This window comes from Gracilinanus agilis, chromosome X, assembly GCF_016433145.1.
Source record: "Gracilinanus agilis isolate LMUSP501 chromosome X, AgileGrace, whole genome shotgun sequence".
NCBI lineage: Eukaryota > Metazoa > Chordata > Mammalia > Didelphimorphia > Didelphidae > Gracilinanus > Gracilinanus agilis.
Window position 1 is genome coordinate 8,315,751 of NC_058136.1, and position 19,927 is coordinate 8,335,677.

Sequence of the window (19,927 nt, forward strand, 5' to 3'; positions counted from 1 at the left end):
GATAATAAGGGGGTTGGCCTAGATGTTCTCTGAATCTAAGATTCTCTATCAAAAAATCCTGGAGTTGAAAGGAACTCCACAGCTACCTGAGCAAGAATCTCCCCTCTAACCGAGCTGAGTAGTCATCCAATCTCTGTTTTAAGAACTTCAAGGAGGGAGAACCTGTCACCTGTCGAGACAACCCAGCCCACTCTGGGACAGCTCCAATTGTTAGGAAGGTTGGGAAGAGGTGCTGTGTTTGGGGTTTTTTGCTTCTCTCAAATGCCCGCCCATTGCTTTAGGTCCTACCTGCTGGGGTCAAGCAGAATCAATCTAGTCCTTCTTCTATACGGCAGCCTTTCAAATATTCAAACACAGATCTCATGCCCTTCCTTGTGTCTTCTCTTCTCCAGTCCTTCCATCTACCAATGTGTTCTCGTGCCTTTAAAATGCTCTGTTACCTGGAAGGCAGATGAACCCAGAAGGCCACATTGTCATCTGGTAGGAGCAACTGCCTAAGAGCATAGGACAGGAGATGGGGAATATTTTGATACTTTCTTATATGGAAAGAGACCAGGCAAAGGTCTGGAGCATGGGAGGCGGGGCAGGTCCTTACCTTACTCTGAGCTTTACAAAAGCTTTGGTTGGTTATTGCTTCTCTTTTGAAGCCTGTGATTTGACATTGTCCTTTCAGTCCTATCAATGCTCAGAGCCTAAACAATGTCCTCCTGAGAGTACTGTACTTTATAAAGCCTTTCAAAGTGGGGCGATGCAGGCACTATTCGCCTTGGGTTATTTATTAGGGGATGAAGAGAAGAAAAATGATCTGCCCAGGGTCACACACACACACCTCTTAGTGATGGAACTTAGATTCAAACCCAGATCTTCCAAGTCTAATACTCTATACACTCTACCATGACAGCCAAGGTGCCAAAACTGAGACTCATAGGGATTTGGTGATATACCGTGGGGCATACAGTTAGTGTCAGAGCTGGAACTCTAATTCAGCTCAAAGGACTCCCCAAATGGATTTTCCCTACTCCATCTGTGAGGGATTACTGAAAGGTTTCTCTCTTTCTTCCATTACAGTCTGCTCCCAGTTCTCCAGAGGGGTGTATGCTATCTTTGGATTCTATGACCAGATGTCAATGAACACCTTGACCTCCTTTTGTGGGGCTCTGCACACATCCTTTGTCACACCCAGCTTCCCCACTGATGCTGATGTGCAGTTTGTCATCCAGATGCGGCCAGCACTGAAGGGTGCCATCTTGAATCTGCTGAGCCACTACAAATGGGAGAAGTTTGTGTACCTGTATGACACTGAAAGAGGTAAGTGATGACGTCCACAGTTCCTTCTCAACCAGTGGATGAATGAATGAATGAATGAATGAATGAATGAATGAATGAATGAAAAAGTATTAAGTATTTCCATGTGGACCATTTACTACTGTGCTAAGCCTCAAGATAAAAATAGAAAGACCAAGAGAACTCTAAAGGAGCTTACACTCTAATTGAAGGATACAATGCATTTTTTAAAAGTTTGTCTGCTGGACAGATGGAAAGGTGCAACAGTCCTAAGGGTGCATCAGTGAGGCAGATGGCAAGGCCCAGGGCTCTGTATCCCTGATTATGTAGGTTATATAAGTAGATCAGATGACTGTGCTAGGCAACTGCAGGGTGTAGACACAGGGGACAAGGTAAGGCCTAGAGGCTCTTGGGATGCAATGGCTGAGCAGATAGAAAGGCCTGATGGTCCTCCCTGTCACTGGTAGGAATAGAATTCTTAACTCCAACTTCATCCAAGATATATAAACAATCAAACCAGAAGGGAGGAGAGCACCACTGGTGGTTGCAGTAAAAAAGAAAACATCCGAGTACCTCATCAAAAAAAATGTATTTGTCTCAACTGATTATTTGATACAAAATGAATACCCAAAAGAGTTTATTCAGTCCAAGATGGGAGAGAGCCTTGGGCCAGAAGAATGTTTGCTTTATCTGAGGCATGGGAGTTTAATTCCTTGGTGAGGAAAGCAAATGTTACTATTCTCATTTGACAGCTGAAGAAACTGAGGCTCTGAGAATCATTCCCAAACCCAGCATGTTTTTTAAGCCCTTTCTCTGTACTAGGCACAGAAATAGGATCTGAGCTGCCCATTGAAAATTCAAGAAACACTTGATCCCACATTGCGTATATAGGGAGTCATGCCAGGTTCTGTTAGGTGACACAGGTCCCTGCTTGTAGGGGAATGAGACTCATAGAAAGATAACATGCAATATTGTCTGGTATTCTTAAGTACAAAATGATAATTTGGTAAAGTCCACTGGAGATGGGACTCGAGATCATTACCGACTAGAGGAATCAAGGAAGGCTTCCTGGAAGAGGCAGCATCTGAGCTGGGTAAGAATTTCATAGGCAAGGATGGGGAACAAGGACAGGCTGAGCCTAAGCAATAGCTCATCGTGGTACTGCTGTTTAATGACTAAGCTGAGACATGGAGCCAGGCCTGGAGTCTCCCAGCTCAGGGCTTGTCTTCTTAATCCATACTAGGTTTTCCTAGAGTAGGCCTTTAGCAAGGAGGAGAGGAAAATCTGGGAGAGAATGCATGACGTGAATGATGCTTTGGGGAGATTTTCCTAATTGTTATTGAGGTGATGTGTTGAAGAGATACCATACAGAGAGAACCTCTAAAATGGAAGGACTGGTATGCAACCAAACGTTCACCTTGGCCAGTCACCTGACACCACTTGAGCCCAGGTGGCATCCAGAGCCTCTAGCAAAGGAAGTAGGGCATGGACCATGAAGGGAGCATACAGAGTCTGGTGGGGGCATGGGAAGTAAGGCACCAGCATAGATCACTATCATATACAATGTTATGTGATAAATTCATGTGGGGGGAACAGGAAATAATGCTAGGAGGCCGTCCAAGGGAGACTGACTGGGGGTAATCAGAGGAGGCTCCCTGGAGAAGGTGGCACCTCAGTGTAAAGGATGGGTAGGAATATGCTGGGCAAAGAGAGGGGTGAAAGGCATTCTAGGTGGAGGGAAAGGCATAAGCAAAGGCAGGGGGGCTGGAGAGATCACAGGACATATGCTAGAGGCAAGTAGTTTAGTTTTGTTTGTTCAGAATGGATAATTCAGAGAGAAAATGATGAGAAGAGGCTGCAAAGGCAGAGTGGTGGCAAGGAGTGGAGAGAATTTGTCATTCAAATTCATCTCAGATGCTTATTGCCTGTGTGTGGCCTTGGGCAAGTCTTTGTACCTCTCCCTGGGCCTCCTTTTCTTCTCGTAAAATGAGGGGCTAGACTTGATGGCCTCTCAGGGTCTTTCCAGCTCAAGATTTAGGTGCATAGGAACTGAGTTCAAATCTTAACTCTGCCCCTTACTTCCTATGTGACCTTAGGCCAAGTCACGTGAACCCTCTGAGCCTCAATTTCCTATAGGTTTTTTTTTCTCTCTCTCTAAATCTTTGACCCTCTTGGGGCTAGTCTTCCCTGTTTTTAAATAGTGAGACATTGGGGCATGGTGGAAGGAATGGCAGTTTTTGAGTAAGGAGAACCTAGACAGCACAGTATATAGGTTCTGTGCCTTTGTGATGTCGGGCAAGTGACTTAATCTCTTGGGCCTGATTTCGGGAACTCAAATTAGATCTAAGCCTCTGAGGGACCTTCTGGCTCTAGATCTAGGATCCTAGGTGATCTCCAGATTCCCTTTCAGTTCCAACATGCCTCTTTTATCCTGACAAGCATCCTCAGCTTCCTCATTGTGAGGGTCTGAGATAAAGTCCAAATCGATGTCCAGTGTCTGGGTTTTTCCCCAAGGCACAGTCCCCTGCCCTGCTCTCTTTCTGCTGGTCTTCCGCCATCCTCTTGGCTTCACTGATCACCTGTGTGAGGATAACCGAATAGCTGTGTGACCTTGAGCAAGTCCATTCTCCTTGGGGCCTCAATTTCTCTCTGTCAATTGAGCAACCTGGCCTCAGTGGTGTTTTCGGGCCTTCCAGCTCTAGATCCCAAGCACACATTGCCTCAGAAAGGGGGCAAAGTACTACAGCCCCTCTGCCTTCCATCTTCCCCCTCAAGCCCAGATTCAAGGACACGATAATGATCAGGATGAATCCAGTGGAATGTGAGCACAGAGTATGTGTCCTTTTTAGGCTTGGTTCACCCAGGACCTTGCCAAGGACTTTGCACATAGTAGGCATGTCAGATGGGACAAGAAAAGTTCAGGCCCACTCAGTTTGGGTCTTTATTTGGACTTTGGTTCTTTTTTCTATCTGCATAAATTAGCCAGGCCCAGGGAGTACATTATCCTCTGTGAGACAGAGACAAAATCCCCCTGTCTGAGCAGCAATAATGGAGGTTGACAGTAGCTGAGACATTTGGTAGTTTCTGCAGTTTGCCTAATCTATTGTGATGAGTCTTCAAATCAGAGAACACCCCAGAGCCCGTACAGAGTGCTGAATGGCTGTTTGGACTGGCTTGTGAAGAAAAGGCCGTACATATGTCTGTAATGAGAATTTCATTGAAGAGGAAAATACCAGAGCTGTCATATTTTTGAATACTTTGCCCGGCACATCCTTGACTGCTTTGAGGCATAAAAAGAGCAAGTACTGAGCAATTTGTTGTCAGCTGTTGAAATAAATTCTCATTTAAACACTTCTTCTCCCACAAAGGTTATTAGCTTGGTGGCTTGTTCCTGGGGATGGGCTGACTATCAGGAAGAAAAAATCACAAGCCATTAAATGGGCCACTCCAGTGCTGCAGATTAGTTACCGGGGAAATTGTTCTCGCCACGGTGGGACAGCGCAGCAGATTAGACTGTAGCTACTATTAATAAATACCGTCACCCTTTATGGCTGGCATGCCAGGCTAAGGAGAGGCCTCTCTGGGAGGGGACACTGTTTATTGGAAGATTTCCAGCTTAGCTAGGGAAAGACACTTGGACTTCAAAGGTATTTTCCTCAAGTAGGAGATTTCTCCCATCCCACTCAAATTGGAATGTGTCCTTAACCACTTGGTGTCATTGAACGTGGCGTTGAAGTGATTGGATTGTGGAAGGAACACAGGATTTTGAGAGAGGATAAAGACATGGGTTTGAATCTTCATTCTGCCACTAAATGGGACTACAGGACTTAGAGCTGAAGGGAATCTTAGAGGTCATCTAGCCAGAGTCCTTCCATTTGGTTTTTTAATTATTTTTATTTACTTCGTTAAGTATTTCCTTTATGTGTAAATATTATGTGTAATATGTAAAATTTATGTGTAAAATTTAAAAAAAAATTTGAGTTCCAAAATCTCTCTCTCTCCCTCCCAACCCTCCCCACTCCTCAAAAAGGCACGCAATTTGATTTTGATGATACATATGAGGTCATGCAAAACATTTCTCTGCTAGCCATGTTGCAAAAGAAATCAAGAAAGATAAAGAAATTTTTAAAAATTATGCTTCCGTCTGTGTCCGGATTCCATCAGTTCTGTCTTAGGAGTTGGAGAGCATTTTTCATCCTGGATCCTTCAGAACTGTCATGGATTGTGGCCTTGATCAGAGCAGCCAAGTCTTTCACAGTGGATCATCCTTACAATATTGCTGTTACTGTGTACGGTGTCATCCTGATTCTGCTCACTTCACTCTGCATCAGTTCATATAAGTCTTCCCAGGTTTTTCTGGAATCATCCTGCTCATCATTTTTTTATGGTATGGTAGAATTCCATCACCATCATATACTACAACTTGTTCAGCCATTCCCCAATTGATAGATACCCCCTTTCCAGTTCTTTGCCACCAAAAAAAAGGGCTGCTAGAAATAATTTTGTATAAAAAGATCCTTTTCCCCTTTTTTATCTCTTTTGGATATAGACCTAATAGTGGTGTTGCTAGATCAAAGGATATGCATTGTTTTTCAGTGCTTCGGGTGTAATTCCAAGTTGTTCTCCAGATTGGTTGGATTTGTTTACAACCCCATGCAACAACACATGAGTGTCCCAATATTTCCACGTCTCCTCCAGCATTTGTCATTTTTCTTTTCTGGCATGGTATGCAATCTGATAGGTGTGAGGTGATACCTCAGAGTCATTTTAATTTGCATTTCTCTAATCAGCAGTGATTTAGAGCATTTTTTCAGGTGACTAGAGCTCACTTTCATTTCTTCATCTGAAAACTGCCTGTTCATATCCTTTGGCCATTTAGCAGCTGGGCTTTTTTTTTTAACCCTTGTACTTTGGTGTATTGTCTCATAGGTGGAAGATTGGTAAGGGTGGGCAATGGGGGTCAAGTGACAGCTGGGAAGTGGCTGAGGCCGGGTTTGAACCTAGGACCTCCTGTCTCTAGGCCTGACTCTCACTCCACTGAGCTACCCAGCTGCCCCTTGGGCTTTTGTTTTTTATAAAATTGGCTCACTTCCCTATGTATTTGAGAAGAGACCTTTATCGGGGTCCCTACATTTAGAAGAAACCTGAGATCCAGAAGCACAGAGGCCATAGGATCCATAGATCTAATGCTAGAAGGGACCTCAGAGACCACTAATTTTCCAACCAGAGAAGGAAAGTGAGGGGAAGCGAATTGTCCAACGTTCCATGGGTAGTAACTGAATCGAACTCAGAAACCTCTGCTCTTGCCTACAAACCAGGTTGCCTCCTAGCACTTAATTAATGGTGACCTTGGGCAAATCATTGACTGTCTCTGGCCATTATCTTCCTTATCTGTAAAAGGAAGAGATTGGACTAGTTGGCCTCCAAGGTCCCTTCCACTATCTATCCTATGATCTTCTGATTCTATTTATCTTCATTTACACACTGTTAAAAGAACAAATCTCTTCCTTTGTGGGTTTTATAAAAACATCTCTTCTCTGGATATGATCTGGGCCTTCTCATCTGTAAGACATGAGATTTGAATTGTTTACCATAATTGGGATGAGTTATCCATACACTGGGCACTTGGTACTTTAAAAAGAATTATTAGCAACAGTATCTTATTAAGTGCATTTATATGGCACTTAAAGACTTTGCAAAGCACTTTATAAATATGATCTCCTTTAACCCCCACAACAACCCTGTGAGGCAGGTACTATTAGTAGCACCATTTTACATATGAGGAAACTGAGGCACATAGTGGTTTAGTGACTTACCCAAGGTCACACAGCTGTTTAGCTCTTGAGGCTGGATGTGACCTCAGTTCTTCCTGACTCTAAGCCCAGACCACCATCTATTATGCCATCACCTTCAAAGATCAGTGGGACTGGAAATAGAGGACCTGGGTTTGAATCTTGGCTTTGCTACTATCCAGCTGGCTAGAGCAATCTCTCTGAACTTCAGTTTCCTCACCTTGCAAATGATGGGATAGGGCTTGATATCCAAAGCCTCTGCTATAGTGATCCTGTGATATAGATATAGATATAGATAGATAGATAGATAGATAGATAGATAGATAGATAGATCTATATCTATATCTATATCTATATCTATATCTATATCTATATCTATATCTATATCTATATCTATGTGTGTGTGTGTGTGTGTGTGTGTCCCTAATGCCAGTCAGCATATCATATGATGATATCATATGCTGACTGGCATTAGGGGCACAGCCACCATTTCAACTGCCCAGGCCCAAATTCTACTTCTACAAGCTAAAACACCTTTGTTCCTTTTGGCCTGCAGAATGACTAGATCCCCCTCCCCCACCCCATCCTCAAGCCCCTGCAATGCACCAGTTACCTGAATGGCATTGACTCCTCTGGAGGAAGAGAGGCAGCAGGTAGTAGGGTTTCTCTCCTGCTTTGACTCTCATGTACTCTCGAATGCATTTATACTTTCCCCAGACAGAGCCGAGCCCCAAAAGCAATTAACCCTAAAAAGATGCTGAATCACTCTGTTCCAAGCAAAAAAACCAGGAAGGAATAGGCGTACTACCTGTGAGGGGAGAGTAGGTGGTATAATGCTAACAGATGACGGAATGCAGGATGACTCAACTCCTGTCTTTTCTGGCCAAAGAAAATGATCTTCAAATTGGTGAAGGGAGAAGGAACACAGTGAAGACAATTGAAGCCTAAGATAGATGAGGGACTAGTAAGTGGGCACTGAGCTATTGTCATTGAGCTTATGATTCCAGACCCAGATGAACCATGTTCCTGGTTACTGATGAAGCAGCTGGGCACCGACTATGACTTTAGAGGAATCACAGAGAAGCAGAAAGTTTCCAAAAGACTAGAAATGGGAAGATTCAGTATTCATGTTCAAGAATAAAGAAAAGGGGGTTTCTAGAAATTATCAACTGGTGATATTAGATGAATAATTTGGGAACCCTTAGAAAGCAATCTGTGAGCATTATTTCTTTAAAAATAACTTGTCTTGGGGGCAGCTGGGTAGCTCAGTGGATTGAGAGCCAGGTCTGGAGATGGGAGGTCCTGGGTTCAAATCTGGTCTCAGATACTTCCCAGTTGTGTGACCTTGGACAAGTCACTTACCCCCCCCCCCATGCTTAGCTCTTACCTCTCTTCTGCCTTGGAACCAATACATATTATTGATTCTAAGATGGGAGGCAAGGGTTTTTTAAAAAAAAGAATAACTTGTCTTGAGAAGGGAGGGAAGTAGGGAGTTAACTGGGTATTTAAATGTAACAAACAAATAAATACATTTTATGTTTTTTACACCCTTAACTTCTGTCTTAGAACCAATATTGGTTCTAAGGCAGAAAAGCAGCAAGGGCTAGGCAATGGGAGTTAAGTGACGTTCCCAGGGTCACACAGCTGGGAAGTTATCTGAGACCAGATTTGAATCCAGGACCTCCCATCTCTAGGCCTGGCTTTCAATCCACTGAGCCACCCAGCTGCTCCCTAAATACATTTTAAGAAAGGAAAAGAACCCCATATTTTTATAGAAAAGAAAACTGAGACCCAGAGAGGGAAAATGATTGCCTGGATCACACAAAGGATCCTAGACCTACAGCTGGAAGGAACCTTAAAAGCCAGCTAGTCCAACCCCTTCATTTTAAAGAACAGGAAACTGAGACCGAGAGAGGATAAGTGACTTGCCGAGGGTCACACAGTTTGTACATGTCTGATGTCTAATTTGAACTCAGGTCTTCCTGAATCCAGGTCAAGCCCTTTATGCACTGTGCCACCTAGCTGCCAAAGTGGCAGTTGTAACAAAATTCTTGTAGACAAGATGGCTGAATGTGCCTTGGAGGTTAAAGTGGAAAATCCAATAATTGAGAGAACAGGTGCAGTGGGGCAGATGTGTACAACCTGTTTCATTAGCACCAGCACTCTGGGAATTTTCTTTACTTTTTAAGGTTTACCTTGAATACACACTCATGAAGGGCAATCTTTCCATTCATCAACCAAACTGAAGTCTAAAATTAAGCGATTAGAATTAACATCTAAGCTTTACTTACAAACTAGAAACTGAAAATATGGGGCATCAAATCCCAAATGTGGCATATGCCTGGACACACAACACTCCCTCTCCACAGATCTATGACCAGGTCGAAGAGCCAGATTAAAATAAATATCAACCTCCAAACAAGTCTCCAGAGGCATGCTGAAGGGCTCTATCTTACTCTCTGTCTGAATCGACACTTTGGTCAAATGAACATTGAATTCTTTCATTTATTTTTTTATTTTTATTTTTAAAATATTTTTCCATGTTTCCATATTTCATTTTCTTTCCCTCCCAGATCCAATAAGCACTTCTACCAGGTTATACAAATGTTATCACTTATACCTATTTCCATTGAATTCTGTACTAAGATCGATCCCAGATCTCTCGAACTACAGGCATTCTTTCCACCGGCATAAATCATCCCACAGTCCTCCCTACTCCCACCCCCACCACCCCACACGTACATGCTTTTTTTTCATCTTAAGTGATTCTTGATCATCTTCTTCTGTAACCTTCCACCGCAAATCCCCCCAGTGCAGAGGAGGTCCCTTTCCTACCTCAGGAGTCCTAATGAGGCACTCAGCCAGACTTTTCTCTCTCATCCTTGTTCTAGGACCCATCTACTCCCTTTTCTGAACCCACACATCTTTGTTGTTGGTTTTTATTTGTTTCTCATATGCAAGTGTTTGTCGGTGACATGCTGCTGCTGGCTTGCACATGCCGTGCGTCTTTCTGTGCCCTTTGGGTTACTTGTAATTATAATTCAGAGATCATGGAATTTCATGATTCTCACTTGGAGAATATTGGGGCTTAAAAGATGGGCCCCTAGGACAGTGAGCAGCTAGGGAATCATCCAAAGCACTCTGCCATTTTCCAGCTCTGTGTCTCCTGCCTGAATGACCTTGGGCCCAGCTCATTGTTCATTTGAAGAACTTGTACATGAATACATGCATAACCAATCTGAAAATGTAACCAAAATGGAAAGAATAGCTGATATATGTGATCTTGGGCAAGTCCCTGGACTTCTGCTTCTTCCTCTGTAAAATGAGAGGGTTGGTCTAGAGAGCCTCTGAGGTCTCTTCCAGCTCTAGAGCTTTTATGTGTGATCTTGAACAAATCATTTCCCTCCCTAGGCCTCAGTTTCTGTATCTGTAAAAATGAGGGCACTTGGGACAGATGGCCTTTGAGATCCCTAAGGCTCTAACTCCATGATCCTATGATGCTATGTTGGATGACAGAATCACGCTTCAAAAATGATCTCAGGGGGCAGCTGGGTAGCTCAGTGGAGTGAGAGTCAGGCCTAGAGACAGGAGATCCTAGGTTCAAACCCGGCCTCAGCCACTTCCAGCTGTGTGACCCTGGGCAAGTCACTTGACCCCCATTGCCCACCCTTGCCACTCTTCCACCTATGAGACAATACACCGAAGTACAAGGGTTTAAAAAAATGATCTCAGTAGGCTAGAATAATGGGCCCACCCAAAGGAAGTAAAATGTAATAGAGATAGATATAAAGTGAACTTAGCTTTAAAAAAATCAAATTCATAAGCACAAAATAGGGGAAGTGTGACTAGAAAACAATTCATATTAAAAGAAAGATCTGGGGGAGTTTAGTGGGCTACATGCTCAGCAGTCAGCAGCCAGATGGCAGCTCAAGAAAACCATGTGACCTTGGGCTGCATGAAGAGTGGGATAGTAGTCTAGATAGAGGTAGGCCAGAGTCCCTTTGTACTCTGCTGTGGCCAGACCACACCTGAAACACTAGGTTGAATTCCAGCACTAATGATTTAAAAAGAAAATGGAAAGGCTAGAGTACACTCAGCAGTTGAGGAATGATTGAACAGTGTATGGGTTCAATGGAATAGTATTGTGCTGGTGGAAATGGTCAAAGGGACAGTTTCAGAGAAGACTGGGAAGACTTATATGAACTGATGCAAAGTGAAGTGAGCAGAACCAGGAGAACCATCTATACAACAACGACATTGCAATGACCAACCCCAACTTGAAAGTGCTAAAAATGAAGCATGCTTTCTTCTGCCTGACAGAAAGACAATGAGCTCAGATGCAGAAGGAAGCCGTTCTTTTCAGACATGGTCAATGTGTGTGGTTGGTTTTGTGTGAATCTGTAGATTTATTACAGGGGTTTTGCTTCTCCTATTTTAGTTGGGCTGAGGGGAGGTAAGAAAGGGGAGTTAGTGATGTTGTGTAAACAGAAAAAGAAGCAGGTCATTGAAGCATTTGAAAGAAAATACACAGAAGAAAATCAAAGGAAACAGACAAGCAGAATAACTTTGAAAGTAACCCAGTGAGTTTATTCTATACTTTTTAAAAATCAAATATTCATAACTGAGTCAGACATATTCATGTATAATCATCTTCTGCTTTGAGAGGAAGAAAAGAGAGAATGACCATGATGAGGAGAGAACTGGAAACTGTATTAGATGGAGAACACTTAAAGAAACTAGGAACTGTTAGCCTAAAAAAAGACTATGTGTATGTGTATGTGTGCGTACCTGTGTGTGTGTGTGTGTGTGAGAGAGAGAGAGTGAGAGAGAGAGAGAGAGAGAGAGAGAAATGTCACCTGGGAGACAGCTGATTGCTCTGCTTGGTCCCAGAGGGGGGAAAGTAGTAGCAGTGTCTCAACACTATAGGGAGGGAGGTTTTAGCTCAATATGATAGACCGGTCCCAATACCTAGAACAAGTACATAACAGCTTGACACAGAAAGGAGTGAGTCATATGACCTCCTGTCACCATGGGTGCTATGGAGGCCATTCTTGCAATGACTTAGGGGTGACCTCTAAGAATCCTCCCAGCCCTGAGATTCTAGAAGTAGCAGCAGGCTATGGTACATAGAATTCTGGACTTGGACTCAAAAAACCACAGGTTCAAATTCTGCTTCTGGTTCTTCCTACTCGCATGACCTTGGGCAAGTCACTTAACTCTCTGGGCCTTCTTTTCCTTATGTATAAACCAAGGGAATTGGACTCAATGACCTTTAAAGTTCTTTCAAGCTCAACATTTATGATCCTAAGGTTTAAAACAGGCTTCAGCTAATGAATGGCTCTTCCCATTTCAGGGATTAGCTAAAGTCAGTATTCTATATTAGTAGTTATACAAGGCCCCTTGTAGATTGAATATTCTGGGTGGCTCAGTGGATTGAGAGCCAGGCCCAGAGACGGGAGGTCCTAGACTCCAATCTGGCCTCAGCTACTTCCTACCTGGGTGACCCTGGGCAAGTCACTTAACCCCTATTACCTAGCTCTTAGTGCTCTTCTGCCTTGGAATATATACACAGAATTCATTCTAAGACAGAAGATAAGAGATTTAAAAAAAGAATTCCTCTACTGCATAAGTCTGGAGGAAGTCCCAACAGTTGTCCCCACTGGATTGTGACTTTGGGGTTCATCTCTCAGGCCTCCTCCAGCTTTGGGAGGGGGTGGGCCTTAGTTGGCAGCTCCACTGTCTTTGATCTGCCAGCACTCGAAGCTGAGGGAGCAGAGTTTGAAGCCAGAAGAAGGCATGATCACCAGCGGCAAATGAAGCCGACAAGGCAGGAAGAATTAGGATGGAGAAAAGGCCACTGGATTCGAGGTCTCCAGGGTCATCAGTAACCTTTGAGAGAGTCATTTCAGAAGAGCAACAGGGGCAGAAGGCAGATGAGAGGAGGTTAGGGAGGGGCTAGAGGTGCCAGATGGTTATAGATGACTCAATAGAGAAGTTTAACAATGAAAGAAAGGAAAGAAATAGCCCATTAGCTTGAAGGGGTGGCAAGGTCAAGGGAAGAATAATGGGAAGCAGCTTCCAAGGGCCTGGGCATCTACCTGCACACAGGGCTCCAGCAAGCAAGCATTTATTAAGCATCTATTATGGGCTCTTCAGCATATTAAGGATTGACCGCACACAAGGGAAGCGGGCGCCGCCCCTGCCCTCTGTCAGGTGGGCGACAAAAACAGAATGAATGCCTTCAGAACAATGCGAGAATGGTCTAGAACCTAGGATGTGAATCGGCACTGAGTATATGGTGGCACCGGGACTTCCGGTAAAGGGCTGTTGGTTCGGTGTGGGCAGGAGTGGCCAGGAGAGGCTTCACAGACAGAATGAGAAAGCGTTACCAAATGGCCATATTTATTTCCCTCTTGCCCACAAGGGTCAGGCCTTGATTCTTGAAGTGGTGTCTCTACCTCACCTTCTCCCCTCTGAGCTCAGGGTGCAAGCCAAGAGAGCCAGCTCCTGAAGTCAGGGTCACGCTCTTGTCTTTTCATCCCCGAGTCTAGGAACTGCTGCTGGCACCCACGGGCTGGGGGACCCGATCAAGTTTACTTAACCTCACAGGGCTCTGGCAGCTCCCTAAGCCTGAATGTTATAGAGAAGGTGCTGACCTGCATTTGCAGTAGGAGTTTCCTCATCTGGGAGTTCCCCATACCCAGATCATCACAATTCCAATTTCCGTCTCTCTCCCTGACACCTAGCACAATGCCAGCCAAGGGGTAGACGCATAACGTTCGTTGATTGATTGTTAATGAGAAAAGTAATTTCCATTTCTCCAATGTATTAATATATACAAAGTCCTACATTGCACCTGAAGTTAGGAAGACCTGAGTTCTAATCCAGCCTCAAACACTCGCTAGGTGACCCTGAACAAGTCACTTAACTTCTGTCTGCCTCAGTTTCTTCAACCGTAAAATAGGGATACTAATAACACCGACCTCCTAGGGTCATTGTGCGAATAAAATGAGATGGTATTTATAAAGTATTTTGTAAACCTCAAAGCACTGTATTTTGCTAGTTTTTATCATTAACATCTGTTCGTTAAGCATCTATTAAAGATCATTTGTGTTCATGGAACCTGGGGATAGAAAACCAAAATAAAAAGCAGTCCCATTTGACCTTGGAGGGCAGGGGAAGGCGGAAAGGCAGCATCTTAGTGGATAGAGACACTGGGAAAGACTGTCACAGCCAAGGCGAGCTTTGAAGGAAATGAAGAATTCTGGCAAGGGGGCAGCTGGGTAGCTCAGTGGAGTGAGAGTCAGGCCTAGAGACAGGAGGCCCTAGGTTCAAATCTGGCCTCGGATACTTCCCAGCTGTGTGACCCTGGGCAAGTCACTTGACCCCCATTGCCCACCCTTGCCAATCTTCCACCTATGAGAAAATATACCGAAGTACAAGGGTTAAAAAAAAAAGATAATTAAAAAAAAAGAATTCTGGCAAGCAGAGGTAAGGAGGCACTAAAATGGAAGATGGGATGGCACCAGTAGGGAATGGAGAACGGGCCAGAATGTCAGAACAGAAAACGCTAAAGAGGAGACAGGGGAAACATTCTCCCCACAATCCTGTGGGATAGATCATTAGCTATCATTCAGTCGTGTCCAACTCTACATGACCCCACGGACTTTGTCCAAGGAATCTTCTTGGTAAAGATGCTGAAGTGGTGGCCATTTTTCCCCCCAGCTCATTTGACAGATGAGGAAACTGAGGCAAATGAGGTAAAGTGACTTGTCTAGAGTCATACAACTAGGAAGTACCTGAAGTCAGATTTGAACTCAGATCTCCCCAACTCCAAGTCTAGGGCTCTATCTCCTGAGCCACCTAGCTACCCAAGGATATATCATACAAATATATTATTCCCATTTTACTGATGGGGCAGGAAACTGAGGTTCACAGAGGGAAAGGCATTTGCCTAGGCTCACACAGCAAGTAAGCAGCAGATCCAGGACTTGAACTCATATCTCATAACTCCAGTTGTGACCCACATTCTGGCACACCACCGTACTTCTCAATCAGTGATGTAGTCAGGGGATTCTTGAAAGGAGCTAATAAAGGCCGAATGAGGAACTACTAGACCCCTTGCATACCTTCTGCTCATGTGGATGCTAGTGAAGAGAAACAGGACTCACTGTCTTCAGGCCTCAGGCAGATTTCTGCCCCTCTTGAAGATCTCCAAAGAAAACCATCACGGGAAGGCTGGGAAAAGAGGATTAAGACAAGAGAAGCAGCTCTATCCTCCCCACTGGCAGGGGCACATTGAATGCCTTTACTTGGTGGGAGATGGGGGAAAAAGAGAAAGAGAGACTGCCTTCCATCAGGCCTTTTTGGACTGCAGCCAGGCATGCCACCCCCGTGGGCTGCTGGCCTGCACTCTGTCGGCTCCCCGAATGATCTGATTAATTCTCCGGTGCTAACTGTCTCAGCAGGCTTTCTGGGCACTGGAATGGAGGCTAATTAAGATTGCACAGTAGAGTAGAGGCTAATTAAGATCAGGTCAGGAGGAGAGGCCAACAAGATTCTCTTCGTTTGTGGGGCTAAACTTTTCTTGGGTGCCGGCTGCCTTCTGGGAGCTCTGTCTCCCACATCACCTCTGGCATTGATTTTGGCCCAGTCCCACGACAGCTTCCCTTCATCTCATCCAAGACACTGGCCCTTCCTCTGGGGGCAAGGATTCTGGAACACTCCGAATCCCCATTTCCTTAGGATGGGAAGTTCGCGGAGTTATCTCCCCTTCAGCAACCCTATGAAGCAAATAGGCTCCGTCCTCATTTTACAGATGAGGAAGCCAAGTCTCAGGGAGGTGAAATAGATATTCTGAGCAGACCAGGGCTGTGACTTTAAGATCCAGAAAGGATCTTGGAGGATCTTGGGGTCCAACTGTTCATTTTACAGATGAAGAACCTATGGCCCAGAGAGGGGAAGGTATTTCCCAAGGTCACACAGATGGTTAAATGAGAGAGACAGGATCTGAACTCAAGTCCCTCTACTCCAAAATGAGAGCTGCTTCCACTATTTCCCTTTGCCCCTCCTCTGGCTTTCTTTCTATCAAAGTTGGAATATGTATGGAAGCAAAGATAAAGGTTAATAGCCTTTGGGTCCAGGCAGTTTCGGAAGAATTTTAGTGTAGTGACCAGAGAGTTGTGACATTGGAGTCAAGAATACCTGGAATAGGGGGCAGCTTGGTAGCTTAGTGTATTGAGAGCCAGGTCTAGAGACGGGAGGTCCTGGGTTCAAAATCTGGCCTCAGACACTTCCTAGCTGTGTGACCCTGGGCAAGTCACTTGACCCCCATTGCCCACCCTTACCACTCTTCCACCTATAAGACAATACACCAAAAATTAAGGGTTAAAAAAAAGAGTATTTTTAATAGTTTTTTAAATTAAAAGAAAAGAAAAAAGCCTGGAAAATGAGGAAACAACAAGAAAAGAGACTCAAAATAGAAAGTTATTCTTGTGACAGGAGAGACCAAAACACAAACTCAGAAAAACACAGCAATACTGCTGCATCCAAAGTCTCTAAGAAAAATATGATTTTCTCTCAAGTACAAAAAGAATTAATGGAGAAGGTAAAAAAGATTTTAAAAAATCAAATGAAAGTTAGAAGAAAATTGGGCAAAGAAATGAGAGTGGTACAGAAAAATCATGAAAAAGAGAGTCAACATCTTGGTAAGAAGGCACAAAAATACTGAAGAAATTAATATCTAAAAAAACAGAATAGGTCAATTGATAAAAGAGGCACAAAATTCAATGAAGAAAAGAACTTCTTAAAAGGCAGAATTGGCTATATGGAAAAAGAGGTATACAGATTCACTGAGCAAAAAAAATTGGTTAAATGGAAAAGGAGGTGCAAAATCTCACTCAAGATAATCATCTCTTAAAAATTAGAATTGGGCAATTGGAAGCTAATGACCCCATGAGACATCAAGAAACAATCAAAGAGGGGCAGCTGGGTAGCTCAGTGGATTGAGAGTCAGGCCTAGGGACGGGAGGTCCTAGGTTCAAATCTGGCCTCACACACTTCCCAGCTGTGTGACCCTGGGCAAGTCACTTGACCCCCATTGCCTAGCCCTTACCATTCTTCTGCCTTGGAACCAAGACACAGTAGTGGTTCTAAAATGGAAGGTGAGGGTTTTATAAATAAATAAATAAAATTTAAAAAATAAACTAAAAAAAAAGAATGCCTAGAATACCTAGATTCAAGTACCAGCAAGTCAGCCCAGTTACTTCAGCCCCCTTGGCTTCACTTTCCCTCTCTGTAAAATGAATGGGTTGTATGCCATGGCCTCTGAGGCCCTTTCTAGCTCTAAACCTAGGATCCTATGTGTGGCCTTGACTAAGTCACTTCCTTTCCTTGGGCTCAGTTTCCTTTTCTGTAGAATGAGGGTGCCAGCCTAAATGATCCAGCTCTCGTTTCTCTTTAGGCTCTAACTTTGTATGATTCATTTTCAAAATTCCTTCACAATTCTGTCATTCTATTTTCTATGTTCCAAGATTCCACCCAACAACAATAGCTTGCCCTGACTTAAAGGCCAGTCCAGCTCTGACTTCTGTTTTACTGTATGTTCCAATGTCCCGGTACTGAAGTGCTAGGTTCTTAGGTCCCTTCCGCTTTTGGTGTCCTTTGTTCTAAGGACTCTCCTGCTTCATCATTCTATGGTTCTAAGAGGCCTCCTAGCTTAGACATTCTGGGTCCTAGGGTCCATTCCAGCTCTGCAGTTCTAGGTTCTATTTTCTGGTTCTCACATTTTACATTCTCATCTGAGTAGTCCAGTTTCTTTCATGTTTGGACTGAATTCCAGGACCCATTTTCTGCCAACCTGGTAAGGGAAGTGAGGTAGACCAAGGGCGGACCTTGATTATCCCCATAGGTGGTTTGGGAATCCTATCAGGACACCCAACCCCTCCTTCAGTGACTTGGATGAAAATGAGTCTTGTAATTTAGTAGGAATGGGAAGGCCATTCGGGAAGTGTAATCATGTGGCCCTCTGGTTCTGTGCCCAAGGCCATCCTGGCATGCTACCGGGCAGGAGGGAAGAGGAGACTGATGATTCGCTATACATATCTTCAACATTGGGGAAACCGCTAAATTGGTCACTAGGACCACGCTAGCCCCTCTTCTCCCCTTTCAGGGGCTTTGGTGTTGGCCATCTTTCTCTCACTTTCCCCCACATGTGCCCATCTGGAGTTTTCAAGAAATTGAAAAATAGTAGAGGAGGGGGATATGCCAAAAAGTAGGTCGTGGCGGACAGCTGGCTGGGATGTGAGGCATGGTCTGGTCTGAGGAAACAGAGGACTGGAGAGGGAAAATGGCTGACCTAAGGTCACACAGATAATACACGACAGAGCCCAGACTGGGGCCTACCTCTTCTGCCCCTGAGCCTAGGGTCCTTCCCCGTCCATGCCACCTGGGTCTAGCTGGACCCTGGTTCCAGGGCCATTTAGGTGGTTGTGGCTGGCTCTTCCATTCAGCTCAACCTGCTGATATTTACAGAATTGCTTCAATTCCCTCAAGACAAGGCAAGAGCAAAACGAAATTAATCTCCTCGGCTCCCAGCAAGAGAATAAACAAAACAAATTGTTTCCAAATGCCCACATAGGCAAAGTGACAAGGATGACAGCCGGCCGGGAGGGCTGGCGCAGCGCTGGTGCAGATCAGCTCCTAGGGTTAACGCAGAAGGCCATGCCAGCTTCTCTCGGTTATCTGTGCCATTGGAGGAGAGCCCAGGAACGGCTAATCCACATGGCACTTCTCTGGGCAGGAAATGCTCTTCTCCAGATGCTCCCACTATTCTGTATTGGCCATCTCTGAAGGAGAAAAAGGCAAAGGCTAAGGGGGGGTCGACTCTTCTACAAAAGAAGAGATCCAGACACATCACCCCGGTGACCAGGGAGCCTTTCTGTGCTTGTCCAGAATGCCTTGGGAAGCTCTGGGCCTGGAAAGCTTTTTGGTCTCAAGCACTCCCTTTATAATCAAAGTGCCCATGGGTGGAATCAACAAAGCTACATACCCCTTGCCTCCAGCTGTGCCCCTTTCCTCAAAGCACCTCTGCTCCCAATAGGCCCCTAGATCTCAAGGTGGAGGAGACCTTCAGGGCCATACAATGTTAACGCCCTCATTTTGGAGAGGAGAAAACTGAAGCCCAAAGACTTGTCCAAGGTCACAGGCAGTAAAGTAACAGGTGAAACTGGAACAAAAAGCTGCCTTTTGAGCCAATCTCTTTCAACTGTACCATGCTGCTCCCTCATTTTCTCAGGTTGAGCCTAAGGTACTACTACTACTACTACTAATAACTAACATTTATAAAGTGCCTACTGTGTGCCAGGCTCTGAGCTTTACAATTATTATCTCATTTGATCATCCCAGCAACCTTGGGAAATAGGTACTCTTATTATTCCCATTTTACAGATGAGGACACTAGACAAACAGAGGGGAAGTGACTCAGTCAGAATCATACAGCCAAATACCTCAGGCACTTAGCTCTTCCCAAATCTAGGCCCAGCACACTGTTCTGTGCACCGTGTAGCCACCAAAGCTTTCCCTTGGCAGTGAAGACCTAGTTTTACCTTTGTGTCATCTCTTGGACTAACCAGACTAGGACTTGGGATAGACCCCTGGGAAAGGAAGAGATCAGAGGCCCCGGAAGGGTCAAAGGATCATCCCCGAGACAAACTGCTCCAGAAAAATCAGCAGAGTGTCAGCCCCTTATTCCCCAACCACTATTCCGCTTTGGCTCCTTCAGAGTTGGCATTCTCTGATTGGGCAGGTAATTAAATGCTAACTGTTTTGTGGCATGAGGCTTGGCTCCACAG

At 44.5% G+C, this 19,927-nt stretch overlaps 1 protein-coding gene across 1 annotated transcript in view; it reads left to right on the top strand.

Annotated features, from left to right (window-relative positions):
- The first annotated feature begins 1,004 nt into the window (after positions 1-1,004).
- LOC123253484 (glutamate receptor 3-like) overlaps positions 1,005-19,927 on the top strand; it is a 121,043-nt gene continuing 102,120 nt past the window's right edge. The window contains exon 1 of the mRNA XM_044682670.1: positions 1,005-1,308. Within this exon, the coding sequence (XP_044538605.1) occupies positions 1,005-1,308 (304 nt within the window). The remainder of the gene's footprint in view (positions 1,309-19,927) is intronic.